General features: G+C 30.7%; 1 protein-coding gene across 1 annotated transcript in view; it reads right to left on the bottom strand.

Annotated features, from left to right (window-relative positions):
- The window catches only part of LOC144837582 (ligand-dependent nuclear receptor corepressor-like protein), a 31960-nt gene that overhangs the window by 8932 nt on the left and 3548 nt on the right, over positions 1 to 19480 (bottom strand). The window contains exons 2-4 of the mRNA XM_078692768.1: positions 5984 to 6049; positions 1447 to 1535; positions 652 to 715 (exon numbers count right to left, since the gene is read on the bottom strand). Coding sequence (XP_078548894.1) covers positions 652 to 715; positions 1447 to 1535; positions 5984 to 6049 — 219 coding nt within the window. The remainder of the gene's footprint in view (positions 1 to 651; positions 716 to 1446; positions 1536 to 5983; positions 6050 to 19480) is intronic.

The raw sequence follows: 19480 nt of genomic DNA, 5'->3' as shown, positions 1-19480 counted from the left end.
AAACAATCCAAATTAGCATCATGCATAATGTATACTCATGGTTTGAAATCTTTGTTTACTTTTGCTAGCAACAATTTTCCAGACGAAATGTAATCAAATTAATTTACCTGTTAATTACCTAAACATGTTGTTTTTGGCTCGAATTTTCGACTTAAAGTGAATAACTTTAATATTACTTTGATATGGCCAATTTAAATGTAGAATATTTTCACCTTCATTTTTTGTGTTTCAAGGGACAATACATCTTTAAATTTAGTGCACAGTGTTTTGGACTTACTACAGTGGACGTTATTATGTGCAGTTTACTACTAAGTAGTGTATTTTGGAACAATTTTAGTTGTAACCTTGACTAAAAAGTGTACGATCAAATTAAATAATTTTAGCAAAATATAATAAGCAATTTAAGTATGTTAGCTGATAGATAAAATTCAGCAGGACTTGACCTTGAGTAGCCTGTGTGTGCAATAACTTGGGAAAGCCACTTATTGCAAGCCAACCTATCATCTTATGTGTTCAGTGGTCTAAATGGCAATATACCACTATCAGCAGACATGCTCAGTTAAAACATCACACAAGATTCAGATAATGTTTAGGGCTAAACAATGACACGTTATCTAGTAAAATACAACTTTAGTGAATTTTATACAATACCTTTTGTATCCAAATTACCGCCAGTGTATTCATCAATATAGCGTTCATGCCTTGCAATTGATTCCTGAGAAGAAAAACACAAACAAATATACATTTGTTAAAACATAAGTACCACGTTGAAACTGGTAATCAGACAATTACAAATTATTTACATTTTTAACTTCATATATTTTATGTATTATACTACTATTGATTCATTTATCAACAAAAACAATCAAACAGTGAAACACAATGATGGTGTACTGTTAAATAGAAAAACCAATCTTAAATGTGCAAAACACAAGTTGATGTAATCAAAGCATCAGTAATCTGCTCTACGGTTACCAGTTAAAATAATAAAGTTGAATGTGAAGTGAATACTTAAGATGCTGTTTACATAAGTACGCTTCAGCCCACTGCAAGCCTACATTTGATAAATTCAATTAAATAAAACAACTTTTTTGTTTAGTTCTACTTTTTATTTTCTGTACTTAATTTTTTTTTTCCAATTTATTTAATTATTTTATTTCCAAAAACAGTAAAACCTGAAATTGTGTGGGCAATCATTTGGTTGGTTTACAGATTATCAAATGGTTATTATATTTCAAAAAAATATTAAAATTGACTTCGTCCTTCGGATGGGACGTAAACCTGTTGGTTCCATACAATAAAAACATTTAAAATAGGAATCATCTCCCAGTGTGCTATTGTATCATGTTAGAGAGTAGTGGTTTGTAGATGCGTAATTCACATTTTCCAGGTTAGACTGACAGACAATTCAAAATATATTTATTTTTGCATCTTAATAGTGTTTACCTTGACTAATTGTTTTCTTGCCATACATAGTTGGCAGATCTCAGCAAACGATGGATCCCAATCCTCTGTTTGTCTCCCTGTCTCTTCATCTAAGCAACAAAAAAAAAACCAAACAAAACTTTTATTCAAATACATTCTTGAAACAAAAAATGTTTTTTTTTTAAATAGATGGATAATATAAAATTTAACGCCTATTTTGCCATCAATCAAGTGTTGGAATTAAAGGATTGCAGACACGTTTGTGGCGCTCTCAATTTTAAACTCACTTAAATAACTATAAAAAATATTATAATTCAATTCAATTCAGGTTTATTAAAAGTATATTAAGTGGCATTGCAGAATAAAGTAATCTGAATTGCACCAAATTTACATTATAATATACAGTAAAAAGTAAAGCAATATATAACATTCCATTTAAAAGTTCATTCAAATAAAATATTTACAAATCTAACAATAACAAATATATATACAGTACAAAACAAACTAACAAACAATACATTACATTTAGAATATTGCAAAAAAAAACCAAATAACTAAATATAGTATGATTTGTTTTTGCTATTTTTCAATATAAAAAATGTAAATTGTTTTTCAAATAAAGTATTAAAAATATGATGAATGATTTATGAAATAATTTACATTAACTTTATTGGCTCAGTTGATAGTTTGTGTTTGAGTCAAAATGACAGAATGTTTTTTTCTCATCATTATAACAGTAAAAAACCATTTTTCAATCTAATGATATTTTTTTGTCATTTAGATGGGCGATATTCAACGTGGACTTAGAGAAACAACAAATGTAATTCAATTCTAAAGCTCTGTCTACACTATCAAACTTTATGTGACAAAAAAACGTGATGTGCCCATATATGGACATGATTTCATATCACTACCATATTTGGACATATCACCACTATATTTGGGCACATCACACTTTTTTTTGTCAAACTAGTTTGATATAATAGTGTTGACAAAAAACAATAAAATTTGAAATACTGCACACATAGTAAAACTATTAACAAAGTGTTACTTCAATTTTTGTGAATTTTTATGTTTTTCTTCATTTGTCACATAATAATTATTTTAGGGTGCTTATTACTTGTTCATCCCTTTCTTTTCACTGCTTTCGTTCTATATTATATTAGTTCTCTGCAGTGATAAAGATGAAGTTGAATAAATAAATAGTAAACATCTCTTGATGAAACATAGTTGTAGAATCGCATCACAAATAGAATCAATGAATCAACAAAGACAATTATTAGTTTCATAAATAACTGTCAAACTGGAACATAATGATATCTTTCTCGGCAACTTTGCATCAATCACTAAGAAAACTGTGCAACAAAGCTGCTGCCACTATGTTATATTAATCAGCATGAATACAGCAATGTGCATTTTCACATTTGTATGACTAAAGTTGGTACTATAATCTTCCTTCTTTTGTTTTTCATTTATTTTATTATTGAGACAAATGAAGCTAAAAATGTTGGCATTATTTGCACCATGAGTGTGTACCCTAGCGGCTTTCAAATGCATTGAACAGCATAGCTCTAAAGCTATGTCTACACTATCAAACTAGTTTGACAAAAAAGTGCCCAAATATGGTAGTGATATGACATCATCATGTCCATATATGGGCACATCACATTTCTTTGTCACATAAGTTTGATAGTGTAGGTAAGCCGTTAGGCATACTGGAGCTCACATGAAACCATACAATTTTTCTGCTTGCTATGGTAAAGAAAGAAAGTAGGAAAGTTGGTTTGGAAGAACATGATGCGGCGCAAGACAGGAAGAAGTGGAGAGATGGTGTAGCAACCTGGAATGAGTGACGGTCAGTAACCCCTTGGAAGAGGGAGAATGCTGACTCAAATAAACGAGGATGATGATGATGATGACAATCACAGTTGGTAATAGTTCAGCGTTACCATCCCTTAAGCTCTGTCAACACTATCAAACTTTATGGGACAAAAACATGTGATGTGCCCATACTATATATCATTACCATATTTAAGCATATCAATGTACCATGTTTGGGCACATCACACTAGTTTGATAGTGTAGACAGCTTTACTTTTATTTATTTATCCAACACACACATTTCACACCCAACTCTTTTTTATTCCTCGATAAAAAGACCTTGAATATTTTACAGTATGATTGTAACCAAACAAATAAGAAAAATATGCTTAAAATGAGAGGAAGTTTGATTGAAACTGTGAACGAGCTAGTACGATAACATGTAAAGCAATGCTGCATATTAATTAATGAATGCCTCTCACAAAATGATCTACAGCTAACAAAAGGCCAGTCATAAATTTTAAACATTTATTAGCCATGTACAGTACCAGTAACTAAAAAATCACCTGTCAGTCCCTAGCAACTTGACCTCATATGCTAATTAGGAAGCAGTCAAAGGTCAAACTACCCCTAACTACTAAATTGCCAGTTATTATTACAGTAGTCAATCTTTGTTCTTTAAGATCATACTGTACAGTAAATGTAAGAATCCAATTGCGTTTGATATTCAGTAACAATTCTAAAATCTTATTATTTTTTAAAGGTATATTGTCCCACTAATAAAAAAATCATTGCAAATACAAATTTATTTTCACATAATAGTTATTCACTTTGACCAAAAATTGGATCGAAAAGTTCCCCTGAAAAAAATGTAATTTAAAGCAAAATATACCTAACTTGTCTGTCAGACAATGGTTTTGGTTAAAATTAACAATTTCTTTGGTCATTTTACAAGTGAAAACATTCTACGAAAGTGATTAACTTTATTAAAACTACAAAATAACATATTCAAAGTCTGATTTAATTAATCTTCATTTTTCATGTTTAAATATTAATTTACCCATGAAATTATTTTTGTTTTAGATTGTACCAATGGTATGTGTCTGTCAAGGCTTTTATTGATATATTGGTTGTTTGGATCTTTCTAAATGGCTCAATTTGACCGTCTAATTTGAACATCTAATTTGACCGTTTAATTGAACTAGAGTATTTTGAAATCATAATGGGTCTACTTGTAAAGTATAGACATAAAATACTCACTGCTTGACTGTGTGAACAGGCATTAAGCACAGGTCAAATATTTTAGTTTCTCTCATTGCTTTTTCTAATTTTCTGGTACATTAAGTAGCCAAATAATACTAGCAGCTTATTTAGAATTTATTACAGATTAAACTACCATATTTTATACTCAATATTAAAAAAGATATTATACACCAAGATCTTTGACATCCTATAATGAATGTTATATGAATTTTTGTTTTATATTTTATTTTTATCTATTTTTTATCGTACTAATATTTGTCAATCTTTAATATGAATTTCTATTGTTATTTTATTATCATAATGGACAAATAAAGCATTTCAGTATTTTAACAAGATCACAAATGCATTTCAATTTTTAATTTAGTAAAAATGATGTAATACACTTACAGTACTTAAACATTTAACAACATTATTAAATTGTAGTTTGCATTAGAAATAGATGCCAAGTATACAACGAGAATAATTTCATCTAATTTCATGTACTAGTACAAACCATAATTTTATTAATTATTTAACACACATTATACACAACGTTGTCCTTGGTTTGTGTTGTTTTCCATCACCTATTAATAACACCGTTTGTGTGACCCAAGTGTCTATTTTACATTGAATATATTATCAGTTGTTCAGGATTTCATGCATCTATCCATTTAGCTGTCATTTTTACTATATTTTATTAGCTTTTGTTTAATCCCAGTAGGAGCCTTCAAAAGAAGACAGAGCTGGGGATATTGTAAAATGTAAGGAGCCTTTAAAAGAAGAAGAGGAAGGAGAGACTGCAATAAAAACTTTATTTAAAAGAAGGGGCAGGGGATACTACGATAGCAGTGCTCTCGAAAGAAGATGGGACACGGGAGACTGTACATAGCCTATAAAGAAGAAAACCATCAGCTCAGAGTACATGATGGTCTCCAGGTTTGAACACCAAGCTAATGATCCGAAGGTTGACATTAAATTAAGTGCTGAATTGTCACCACAAGTTTAAATATATTTCATATTTTGGATCAGAGCCTTTAATATTTGAAAGAAATCTGTGTAAAGCATACAGTATCTAAACGTAGAAAGCTAGGAGTAAAGTCCATATTTATTGCTTTCAACATTCTTTACAGTATTAGCGTTTCTCTTACTACAGACACTTTGCCTTTGGACTACTGTAGTGGCCAATTACTGATTAATGAATTATATGCCCCAAGAAATATTTGACTTATTATTTATTTTAAACTGCAGATAAGTTTTATTGATTCAAGCTTTATTCTGACGTTTGTTACAAATAGCATTTTACGTTATTCTTATAATTTATTAGGATTAACTTTGATATAATATTATGTTAAAACAAAAACCTTCATCATAATGGTCTCATTTAAAATCCTGATGATATTAACTGGAGGTCATAAAAGATAAACATGTTCATTGGAATATTGTGATAAAGTAACGGGTCCGATCAATTTTGCGAGATGCTGTTATTTGTACCTACCGTTAAAGGGCGTAATCCTCTTTACCGATTCCACCCCATAAAGCTCCTTTACAACACACTCAAATCCTAAGAGAAAAAGTAAAAAAAAAAACAATAAGATATTAAGAGAAGCTTAAGGGTACATGAGATAATTGGAAAGCATAGGTTTCACTGTCAAGGACATGCACGCTGATTTATAGATATTCCCTTCATAGTCATTACTACTACACACTGTATTCAAATATGTTCATTAACATTTGCCAATACAACCCATCAAAATATCAAAAATTTATAAAGTCTGCAGAAAAACAAAATTACTTTCACTGAGCCGTATGAATTATGTCACACCGAAGAACAATAACTTGTTCATCGGTTTTAAAGAATGCAAAATCTTTGTTATTAATAAAATGCTATCAAATGGAGTATGTTGTAATTATTAATTCATAGTGTACATTACTTTATCAAAGACATATTTATAAATAAACCATCCAATTGTATCTCTTGTACATTTTGGCATCGTGTTGATATAATGCACTAATCATCCTTGTGTGTTATTCTGAGTTTGTGAAGACAAAGCTGCTTGCATTAGGGAGGGGCATGGGCTGGTTGCTTGCTGTCTGGGGGATGCAAAAATTATAAATGCGGGACTAACACCCCTCTCCCTCCTCCTCCTCTTTGACCTCTGGTTTGGTTTGTTCGAACCCTACCCTACTAACCCCCGGTCTAAGGGTCAATAGCATAATGTAGAGAACTGAGGCCCTTGGTTTAGGAAACCTAAGTGGCCCTCCAACACTGGAGGTCCTCAGGAGTTTTAAGCTTTTTTTTCCGACATATTTTAATGCCTGTTTTTTCTTCTGGGCACTGCTCACGGGTCCCATATGCATCTGGGTTTAGCCAGTGAGCGCTCATAACCGTTACATCACTGCTAAGGGCTTGCTGAACGAATGACATAAAGAGAAGTTCCAACACTGTACAAGTGAGCAAAAAGTTGCACAAGTGAGTGAGGATACAGCATTAGGCGATTTATGCTCACTCAATCAATTTAGCCTAAAGACACCTATTTGAATTTCAGATTTTAAAGCATATGAATCCACCTAAAAAAGACAGAACTGTGCTGAAATAGGTACAGAAGTTTTGCTTGCCATATGACTATTATGAGAAAAGGCTTTTCATTGATATTAACATAATAACATCATATACTGTAGTCTACCGGGCATTCGGGCGAGAAGAATAATATGCGGACTGATACCTTTGATAACTTTCTTTTCTCTTTCATCAAAATGTTATACGGACACGCTTCTGAATAAACAAGATTATATGACTGACTGACAATGATATGACAAGTACTAAAATTTAGAGAAATATTAATATCACCTTAAGGTGTAATATGTGCATGTCAAACCACAGAAGAGAAAATTAAAAATAAATTGATATCAAACAATAACAAGTATTGTGTGTATAGTGATAGAATTTCTATTGTTAAAGAAATTGAACAGAAATTTTAGAACATTTACAGTATTTAAGAAAACTGGATAAATCAAATAAAAAAAGATTTTAAAAAAGAAAAAAATATAGACTTTAGCACAATAACAAACCATCCTGCCCAAAACATAAAATATGGAAACAAATCATGGAAAGCGTAATGTCGGAATGACATAAAACGTCTTAAGAGACATTTACTAATTTTAATTGATAGTAAATAAAATGTTAAAAAATATTATATATTTTCGAAGTTATTCTTCATTATCATTATCAAATTAGGGTTATTACGTTTATCTCCTTGATTAAGTGTAAATATCAATACTATAACTATACATGATCTGCCCCAAGTTTCTGCTAATTCTGACTATTTTTTTTTTACATATTAAACAAAACGCACTTTGAAAACAATGAACAGAATGACACCATGTTTAGTTCAGGGATACATAAAACTTCTCATTGTTTTTTTCTTAATTTTGTTCTGGTTTTAAACGACAAAAAGGAAATAATAAGCATTCAAGGAGGAAATTTAAATTATAAAATTTGTAATTCCATAGAAAAGGGTACAGAGTCGTAAAGTGGAAAATTAACCATATTTTTTGTCGTCTTCGGAAAAGATAAGATTCTCATGGGGGGAACTGTAATAACTATTAGAATTTTAATAAATAGCAAATACGTCAGTTCATCTTCCTGTCCTCAAATGACCCTCAGGGGTCAAGGGTAACGATGGTATTATTTTTTACAATTGTCTAAGTAGCAATGACCTACTGAACATGTTTTAATTTAATTATTATAACTTAATTAAACAGTAACATTCAACCAATAATGACTGCAAAGGAGTACTTTTTAGGGTGTTGTACTGTAGGTGTTTTCGGAATGAGTAAACATACAAAAAAAAATTATACTATCCAGTATAATATAGCCTGCCTTCAAAATAAAATTCTAGATATTTTTAAAGCTAATTTGGGATGTTATTGTTACACACACACAATTAATATATTTTAAATTGATGTACAAGGGGTAAAACTTATTATTTCTCACACTCTCCATTATTATATACTGTACTGTAGCCTGCCTTCAAAAGAAAATTCTAGATATTTTTAAAGCTAATTTGCAATGTTATTCTTATACACATATTAATTACTGATACTGTAATTGAAGGGGTAGCATAAACGTATCTTTACTTAAACAGTGCTATAGGGTAGTATAGTATTGACTTAATACACAGTTTACCCAAATACTGCACTATAGGGTAGTATAGACTTATTACTTACTCAAATACTGCACTAGGGTATAGTAGCAAGGACTTATTACTTACTCAAATACTGCACTTACTGTACTGTAGGGTACCATGGACTTATTACTTACATAAATACTTCACTATACTGTAGGGTACCATGGACTTATTACTTACTCAAATACTTCACTATACTGTAAGGTACCATGGACTTATTACTCAAATAGTGCACTATAGGGTAGCATGGACTTATTACTTACTCAAATACTTCACTATACTGTAGGGTAGCATGGAATTATTACTTACTCAAATACTGCACACTATACAGTAGGGTAGCATGGACTTATTACTTACTCAAATACTTCACTATACTGCAAGGTAGCATGGACTTATTACTTACTCAAATATTGCACTATAGGGTAGCATGGACTTATTACTTACTCAAATACTTCACTATACTGTAGGGTAGCATGGACTTATTACTTACTCAAATACTTCACTATACTGCAAGGTAGCATGGACTTATTACTTACTCAAATATTGCACTATAGGGTAGCATGGACTTATTACTTACTCAAATACTTCACTATACTGTAGGGTAGCATGGACTTATTACTTACTCAAATACTTCACTATACTGTAGGGTAGCATGGACTTATTACTTACTCAAATATTGCACTATAGGGTAGCATGGACTTATTACTTACTCAAATACTTCACTATACTGTAGGGTAGCATGGACTTATTACTTACTCAAATATTGCACTATAGGGTAGCATGGACTTTCTTACTCAAATACTGCACACTATACAGTAGGGTAGTGTAGACTTATTACTTACACTGCACACTATAGGGTACTTAGTAATAGTAGTATAACTCTACTTAATACAAGTTACTATAGGTTTAGTAAATGAACTTTCTTATCTAGAGATACTTTATTAAAAACTGTATACAGTTAAACTTATAGTTAACATTGTGCAAGTAAAAATAAATCGTCATAGTAAATTCAATATTGGCAATTCCATGCATTAACATTTAATATTTTTACTACTGCTGTATATCATTTTGTTTAAAGGTTCAACGGCAAACAAAGGTAACATTATGTTCTCATTGTCATAGCTAGAATTACATCAAAATGATACAATCAAACACAAGTGCCTCTTTAAAGTTTAAAGAATTCCTAGCATGTATTGACGAACCTATAAATCAAATATGTAGTAATGGTGAATGTCTAGAGAGCATGCATGAACTACAAGTCCCTAGTTCAATTGTATGTGAGAGACAGAACTAATATTAATGACAACAAATTATATTTACTCACAGATCAAATGTTGATGAAAAGAAATACTGTATTGAACTAAAATCAATATACAGAATTTTTAAAAAAAGGAAAAATATTGAAATAAAATCAAATTACTGAATTATCTTCACCAACTACCAATTTAACAATACCAAAAGGCATTAACTAATTATTTTTAATGAATTTAAATTAACTTGTTATGATAAATTGTTAAACTAAAACATAGGAAATCACACATACTGGACCAATAATACACTGCAAATGTTTACTGTTATTAGGATTATTAATAATCCATTTTCTACATTTATAAATTGAGAGGTTTTATACAAAATACACACATTTTAATTTCAATGTAAACAGTACAACAACAAGAACACTACAGTTGTTGGTAATTTCAATTTGTACTGTGCAAAAAAGATCAAAATAAAAAGCAAAGAATTAAAAAGAAAAGTCAAAATAATACGAGAGGTCTTTGGCTTTTTGCTAATAAAACGCTTTAATCTCTGGAGACTGTTTACATACAAGTTTTGAGTGCGAAAGGATGTGTGAATTGACTAAAAGCCCTATTGCAAACCCCATAGGGAGACCCCCATTTCCTGTAAAAGACTCACCAATGATCAATGTGCTTCAAATAAGACAAATCGAGAAACAACTCTCATTTTGTCTTTTCGATTAAATTTACTGCAAATGATTATGTAATTTATACCAAATAATAATATACATCCTTGATCATGCAAAAGTACAGTATTCTAAAGGAGATTCCACCCATAATGTTTTAAGAATTCATTTTAATAAAGAAAACTTGGTAAAATGGTAAGTACTGTATGTGACATCAAACAACACTATCTGAGAGGATGTTTGACTACCACAACGGCAACAACAATGCGAATCCTGTTGTAATATATTATCCAATATAAATATTGTTTTAAAAACAATATAAATATTTCATTTGTTATAATAGTAAACAAGGTCACAAAAATTGATTGTGTTTTGTCACATTAACATGATATAAAACGGTCTGCCCTCTTCATTGGGCATCCTGTCGGTTATATCGTGAACCTGCGAGAAGGCCCGCAAGGAAAGGGTGGAGATTCCTGCTTATCTGAGTCACTCTCAAATTTTGGGGGTCACATATGATATAAGGATTATACACAATTTGTTTCTAATTACAACTTTCCTTATATCGGCAAGAACATTTTTGCTATCATATAAATTGTACGAATCACTCTTGTTGTCAAGTACGATATAAGCCTTTTACGAAACTATCAATCAAAATAATTGTCGTTGATAATTCCATCTTGGGTTGTAAACGAAAACGAAAACTGCAATTTCATGACCAAGTTATCATCAATCAGATATTTCTTAATATCCATTAGAAAAATGAATGTGTGGCCTATGGCCTTTGGCATTTGGTAGGCTTTAAACTGAGTAGACATTTACTTAAATGACTTTCTAAAATGAATAATTTGATGTTTTATCAAAGAAGAATGGGCCATTTATAAATATTCAAATTTACAATAATTAATTTTAATTTAATATAACTGATCAATTGAAATGCTTTAATCTATTATAACATTTAAATCATTGGTTATACTGATACATTTATATTTAAAATTAAAAACAGTTTTTAACCAAACTCCTTGTGGATTCCAAAAAGGTAGATTTACTATACTATACTATATAGATTTATAAAGCGATTTTCCAAAAACACCAAAGCGCTGTACATTAATTAGAGCAGTATATAAGGACAAATCTAAATTATTCCTTAGAAAAGAGAACTTTTTAACAACTTTTTAAAGCATTGTACACTTGGAGCTACAGTATATGCACATTATTAGGTAAATTATTCCATAACTTTCTATAAAGCACATGGATACTTAAGTTCATTATTTATTTTCCAGAGAGATAATACAATTATACAAAACATACATTGACTCCATAAAACCTGTTTGCCAGTTTGTATGAAATAAAATATATATAAATAAATAAATAAAATCACTATGCAAGTAATCTTCATCTGGTGCAAACAATTTTGCATTAATTTTGGGTTAGGCATCTTTAAACACCTGCATTTTAAACACCTGCATGCACATTACAGTTACTCCTACTGTAGTATTAACACTCAACATGGAGACGTGACTCATAATGGAAACAAACTCTAGAGCTTCTGTAGGGTTATCCTCCTGCTCTCATCTTTTTGTATTTTTGTATTTGAAAAATAAACAAAAGATGGACTAAATGGGTTTTACTGGCCAGATGGGTCAGTTAAAAATAAACTTATCTGTAATGGCCAAGTACCAATTGGCAGTAAAGATTTATTGACAATGATCTACAGAATAGTTATTATATAGTCTTTCATTGCTTCATGGAGATCTCCTGCTGTAGCTAGAAGACTGTATCACTTTTTATATTTCTTCAGAAGAATGTAACTGTGAACAACATATATTGAAAAATTGACAAAAACTATCTATAATTTAAATTTTGAATGAATAACATGATAATGATGATAACAGCACAACACTGCCAGTATTATAATTTACTCTATACTGTAGGGTTCCATAATATCAAATCTAAATGGCATCACCATGATTTTAAAAAGATCTAAAAATAGTTTACATATTATTATAAATGCTAAATTATATGATGTAAAATATGTAGGAACAAGGTCAAGTTTGCCGACATTCACTACTGTATGTGACACGTCGTCGTCGTAGTGATGAGGTTTTACCATACTTAGCTACTGTTGACTCACTGATTACATAAAAACATGTTTTGATTCCACAAATCTTAAGTTAATATCTTTGACTGGTTTAAGATGGTCATGTGATCAGTATTAATAGATTAGCATGATATGATATTAAAAAGTGAATTTGTCTGTTGTCTCCAAAACTTCTTTCTCACTATCATCTATTAATCAGATTATCTGTAATGTCATTGGTCAATATATTGTTGACCTGACCTCTAGTACCCAGTGCCATTCATTAAATTCAATCTAAATATTAGGGAGCTTTTAATATTGGGAAGAACAACGACCTACAGTAACTACTGTAGGTCTGGTATAATGTGTCGTTGGTCATCAAATGGACCTACTGTAGAAACCACCAAAACTGTATACGGGGGGGGGGGGGGGGGGATGACACGTCGCAATATCCCTGCATGCATGATGTACAGTAGTTTAGGCGTTGCAAATCAAAAGCTCTCTTCAAAGTTGTGTTCCTTTTCAATATGATGTTATTGTATCAGTGCTCTCTGAAACCACATTTGGTTGCTCTACACCTTTAGACTACTACAGTAGATAAACTGTATGTTATAATTGTTGATCAAACAAAGCTCTAGGCCTACTGGGATTGGCATTATAAAACAGCTGGAATAGGGGCTAAATTTGACACCAAGGTACAGTAACCCCATCGTCTTAGAGTGCACACAAGCTATGTACACTGGACCTCCATTTTATGTTGTTATCTACTGATGGAGAACAGTCTGAAACAAGCGCTGATTTTATGTCTATGTGTTGCAGTGCTCATCGCTGCAGAGCCATTACCTTGACAGTAACCACTTGGCCACTCAACTTTTATACCCAATTGTGCTTTTTTAACTATGATTATGGTCTTTATTTTGTGACAGAGATTCATAGTTATTTAAGCAAATTGAACAATAGTATTACTGTTCATTTGATAAATAGAAATAATTAGCTAAACTCTTTACATTAATTACATCTGCAGGGTAAGAATTATGAATAGATTTTAATGATTGAATATATAAATCCAAAGGCAAAATACTGAAAAAATGACAATGCTGTGGGATCTCAATGGAGATGGGGCATTCCACAGTATTTTTTTGTTACGGACGGGACATTTTTGAGAATATAACTAGACATATCTTAGAAATAAAAAAGAATACAAGATTCAAAGTAGAATAAATGTATACATATATGGCCAATGTTTATTATGAAAGTCAAAAAAAGAAAAAAGACTGTACAAAAAAATTTTTATTATGAAAATTGTATGCGTCGCGGATGGGACGGCAAATGGACATGACTTTTGAGAAGGTTTACGTATTGTAATATTTCTCCTCATTTAAAAGAGATTTTAAAATTTGTTTTGTATTATTATGTTGCCAGATAGTTGTTTTAGATAACTGAATGTTAATTATAAAATTTGAACTGAAAATTTATTAATAAATATGATTTATATGTCGTTACGGACGGGACATTTCTAACGTCGCGGACAGGACAACTTTGTCCACGTTAAAAAATGGTATAATTTTGCTATTAAAAAAATTTAAAAATAAGTTTTTTACATCAATGTAATCTTTTATTTACAAGTCAAAATATAATTCAACCTTTGAAACACTGTTTAAAAGTTTATGTCAAGTGAAAATATTAAAATTCATAAATATGAAATATTATTTATAAAATTAATTATTCGAAAAGTTATAACGAGAAGCAATATTGTAAAATGTTATCAAAATATTTATTTACACTAATATAAAAGTTATGCTTGGCATATTAAACGAGACTTCAAGATATTAACACATTTAAGGCGAATCTTTAAAAATTGGCGTTGGCGTTTGACGTCTGAATTTGTTTTAGTGAATAGTGGATCCAAGTTGCATCTGAAATTTCCTTGCCCTTCTATCCTTTCTTGGATTTAATAACTGTAGGCCTACTTCTATTAAAATTCAATCTTAATTATTTAGTATCTGATTTATAAAAGGTTTTTGGTTGCAAATTCACCAAAGAATGAAATCTACAAAGCGATGACCGCACCCAATACTCCCATTCATACTGGTCATGTTGTTTTGGATTTAGGTATTGTTCTTTTGTGGGTTGTTGTTTTAAATACAGACCACAATGTTTTGTGATTAATAAACAACAGTTAACACCTTTGTACAGTACTTTTCAGCCTACAGTACAAAAACACTTTTTAATTCCTACAGTATTGTCATCACATCCATTAAAAAAATGTCCCATCCGTAACATTCAATAAATTTTGATAGTAATGTTTTTTTAATAAAAAAATACAAGTTTTAAAAAACTTGTTTAAATCTATTGCAATTTAATATCCTTAGGAGTTGAAAATTAAGATTTAAAATTAGGAATTAAATAACAATTTTAAAGCCATTACTTCACAAGTGAGGAAAAACCCCCAATCGAAATGTCTCAGAAGTAACAATTATGAATTTTGAAATGCAAGTATGAAATTAATAAACAATTTTAATATTATGAATAATTGGAGCTTACTTTAAAAAAAAAGTAACTGCAGTATATTTATGGGCAAAAATGTTAACAAGATGCATGGTTTTATTATGAAATAAAAAGGATTTAAATGATATGTCCCGTCCTTAACAAAAATGTCTGTCCCGTGCCTACGAAAAATGTCATCAATATATTTTTGAATATGATATTTTCACCAAAAGTTTCAAAATATTTGTTTATAATGTATTGCATATAGTTTTAAAAGGAGAAAACAAAATATTAAATTGTGGTATCAATACTTTTAACTGAAATGTAAAAAACACCATAAAACTACTATTAAAATGTCGCGGATGGGACAATTATGAATTTTGAAATGTATATATGAAATTTAATAAACAAAATATGTTATAAAATGCTTGAATATGTACAATAGGGACATAGAGTAACTATATCTGGCAAAAATTTTTTTAAAAGATGCATGGTTTGTGAAATAATTAGGATTTAAATGATACGTCCCGTCCGTAACAAAAATGTCCCGTCCGTAACAATATATTTTTGAAATATGATATTTTCATCAAAATCTAAAATTTTCAAAAAATTTGTTCATAATATAATGAGATATAGTTCTCAGGAGGAGAAAATGAAATATCAAGATTTTTGCATCATTACTTTTAAAATAAATGTAAAAAAACCGCCTAAAACGTCGCGGACGGGACATTTATGAATTTGAAATGGATGTATGAAATTAATAAACAACAAAATTTTAATTAAATACTTGATTATGTATTATTGAGACATAAAGTAACTATATCTGTTGAAAAAACAGTAATAAGATGCATAGTTTATGAAATAAATAGGATTAAAAATGTCCCGTCCGTAACGCCAAATATGACTTTTTCATATTTAATATTCAATAACTTAAAAAATCAATATCAGAAAAATAAAAAAAATGTTATTTAATAAACTTCAACATGTCTACTTTAAGAAATGGCCAAGAGTTACATCAAAATCAGTAAATGAAATTTTTAAACCCACGGACCAAATACTGTGGAATGCCCCAGATACAAAAAAAAAAGCGAAAAGCTAAATCAAAAAGATAAAGTAAAACAGCCAGAAAAGTTAGCAGAGCTTTCGGGCAACACTAGCCCTTCATCAGTAAGTAAAGACTTCTGTAAGAATAGGAATGGTAAACAATGTGTTGAGGAGGTACAATGGCTTCAACCAACACAATAAATAAAGGCTTTTTGTTCTTGAAACAAAACAAATAAAGAATTTGGAGTTACTGTTAAAACACCAATAATTAACACAATAAATATATTGAGTAATTGCTGGGTTTAACAATGAAAATGTATTTAATATAGAAATAAAAAAAGCGTTTTATTTGGACTTGCAAACAAGGGTCAGTATAGGATGTTGTTACTTTAAATAGGTCTACAGAAGGGCTATCTGATAGTCACACAGTGCCAACATTAATTTGTTTCTTTAAGTTTTTGCATGAATCATGGGTGATATGATGGGCATAGTCATGTACTGTCTAGCATTTTGAGTTGCGTCGGCTTGAACTTGAAATATAGGGAGGGGCGGGAAGAGAGAGGGGTAATAATTTTAGAAAATGCAATATGCATTACTATAGTACGCACTGTATTATGCATACAAACATCAAACTAAGGTGCTTTAATAAGAAATATTCAGACCAAGCAATGCTAATCTTCTTAGAAAAAAAAATTATGATGTAATAGCCAAGGTATAGTTAATACTGTAAGAGGCTAGGTAATGTACTGTATGTGCAAGGTGAAAATTAATTATTAGAAGAACCTAGAGTAAAATTTTGCTATACATACAGTACTAAAGTATGCTGTATTTTCTGCGAAGAGAGTACATAAATCGTGGCTTGTGTAACAACTAGGTCACCCCTTCACTAATAATAATTTATCTTACATGATATTATCGCAAAATGTAATTTATCGTTAAACTGACCTCGTCCTAATAATGTTGATAGTAAGCAATACAATTAAATTTAATGCCGATTCAAACAATGTTGTGCATACAATGTATGTTATGTTGTGCTAACCTCTATAATAGATTCATATTATTATTATCGTTGTTAGTTGTATGAGGCAAGCAAGCTGAATGTTGCTTGTTTTTTTTTTTAATGGTATTTTGTTTTAATAATGGTAACTTTAATTTAGCTTACAAAATGTTAATAGTATGCTGTCAAAATGTTAGCAACCCATCGTTCAGGCTTGCACAACGATAATGAATTTTTCCTTTTAAATTGAAATTACACAAACCAATGGTGGTGTTTGTAGTCTATGAGTGCCATTTACCTGCCACCGTTTATCCTCCGCTGTCCTCACAGTCAAGTAAGCAAAATGATGACAGTGGTACGCTGGAACATCCCCACATGAGGGCATGGTTGAGGACTAGTCCATTATGGTATGGAACTTTTTACTTTTCATATCTAAGCCCTCCCTCTGGAGAGCATGGGCTATTGTCGGTTTACCCAGGTAAGCTAGGCACGAAATAGACAAAGTTGATTAACTTTGATTGCTTAGCATTTGCAGTCACTATTCTTGAGATGATAAAACTACTGTAAACTGTCTACAGTAATTTAAATGTTGTACACGTTCATGTGAAATGTCTTGCCTACCCTACAGTAAGGATTCTACAGTGATAGTGTATATTCACTTTGTATATTTCTAAATAAAAGTTTATTGCATATTAGTGTAAAGTAACAAAGAGATTTAATATTTCTACAACTTCTACTGTACAGTATGCAATTCAAAAATGATGTAATCAAAGTTATGGTTCACTGGTTTTATATGGCATATTGATCTGAATCAACCAGGTACATCACAACAATTTATATTTATAAATAAAATAAAAAATCCCTAAAAAATCATTATTTATTTGTAGAGTAAAAGTTATGGTTCACTGGTTTTATATGGCATATTGATCTGCTGATGAACTGTACATCACAACAATTTATATTTATAAATAAAATTAAAAAATCCCTAAAAAATCATTATTGATTTGTAGAGTAAAAGTTATGGTTCACTGGTTTTATATGGCATATTGATCTGCTAATGAACTGTACATCACAACAATTTATAAAATAAAATTAAAAAAATCTCCCAAAAAAATCATTATTGATTTGTAGAGTAAAAAACTAATCATATGACAAGGATAGAACAAATCCCATTGGCCAATGGTGATAAGCAGGGAGCAGAGAATAGAAGTCATCATCGATTCTAATATTCCATCACTCGATTAGTTGTCATCAATTGTAATCATGTACACCACTAAATGCACTCCTCTAGCTATAACACCACATTTTAAAAATCAGGCACGCAACAGCATAGATAAAAAAAATATCACAGTTATTGTCGGGAATCACTAAAAGGTTATGGAGATATAGGGCTGTGTATTGCACATGATACTCATCATTGTACAAAAAGGTTTCATAATTGCAGACACAATTTCTAGAGACTGTCATGACAATCTATATTTTAAATACTGTCAATCTGTATATTATTATTAATATTATTATCTTTATCTAATTTATGTGACTGTTTATCTAGTCAAAACTAATGAATATTAAAAGGTTCAGCAGGGATACAATACAGTGTCAACAAGCATGGGTGTAAAAATAAAATAGTACTTTTTCTTTTTAAATTGGTAGTGTGTTCAAATTTTAGGCATGGAATATACAGTACAGCAGTTTTAGTTGGGTGAAAGACTTTAAATGTGGGTGTCCCTGTATACCTCTATCTAGTAGGTTTCAAAGCCATAAATTTGGCTTAAATTTAGGCTGCGGAACATTTTTAAAGGCCATGAACGATTAAACCATTTTTTTTTCATTGTAATGTAAACCTCTTTAGTCTATTTTAAAGCAATACAAAATAGCTTTACAACAAACAGTGTAAAGAAGATGAAGGGTGAAATTTAACTTAAAACTTGAGTACAAGTGCATACACATCTGGCTTGTGTGAACTTTTAACCCAGTTAATTTTTCGGAGAGTAGGGTGTACTGGTCCATCTTAGCCTCTGTCGTTGTGGACAGACAAAAGAGCAGCTGTACGACGCGAAGGGACCTTTTAGAGGAGAAGAAATTTGTTGTATGGGTTGTACACACCGCAATTCAGTGCCCCCCCCTCCCCCCCCTCCCAACCCACCCAATAGGCTGTCTATTCCTCAATTTTGGAGCAAGTATCAACAGCTTGTAATTTTAGTCCTTACTGTACAATACAAGTTAGTCTTGGTCAACTTTAATGTGTGATCATGTCAAACAACGACAATTAATTA

Source organism: Antedon bifida, chromosome 3 (assembly GCF_963402885.1).
Source record: "Antedon bifida chromosome 3, ecAntBifi1.1, whole genome shotgun sequence".
In the NCBI taxonomy this organism is placed as follows: Eukaryota; Metazoa; Echinodermata; class Crinoidea; order Comatulida; family Antedonidae; genus Antedon; species Antedon bifida.
Note: the sequence above shows the minus strand (reverse complement) of the source record. Positions and strands in the feature narration are given on the sequence as shown.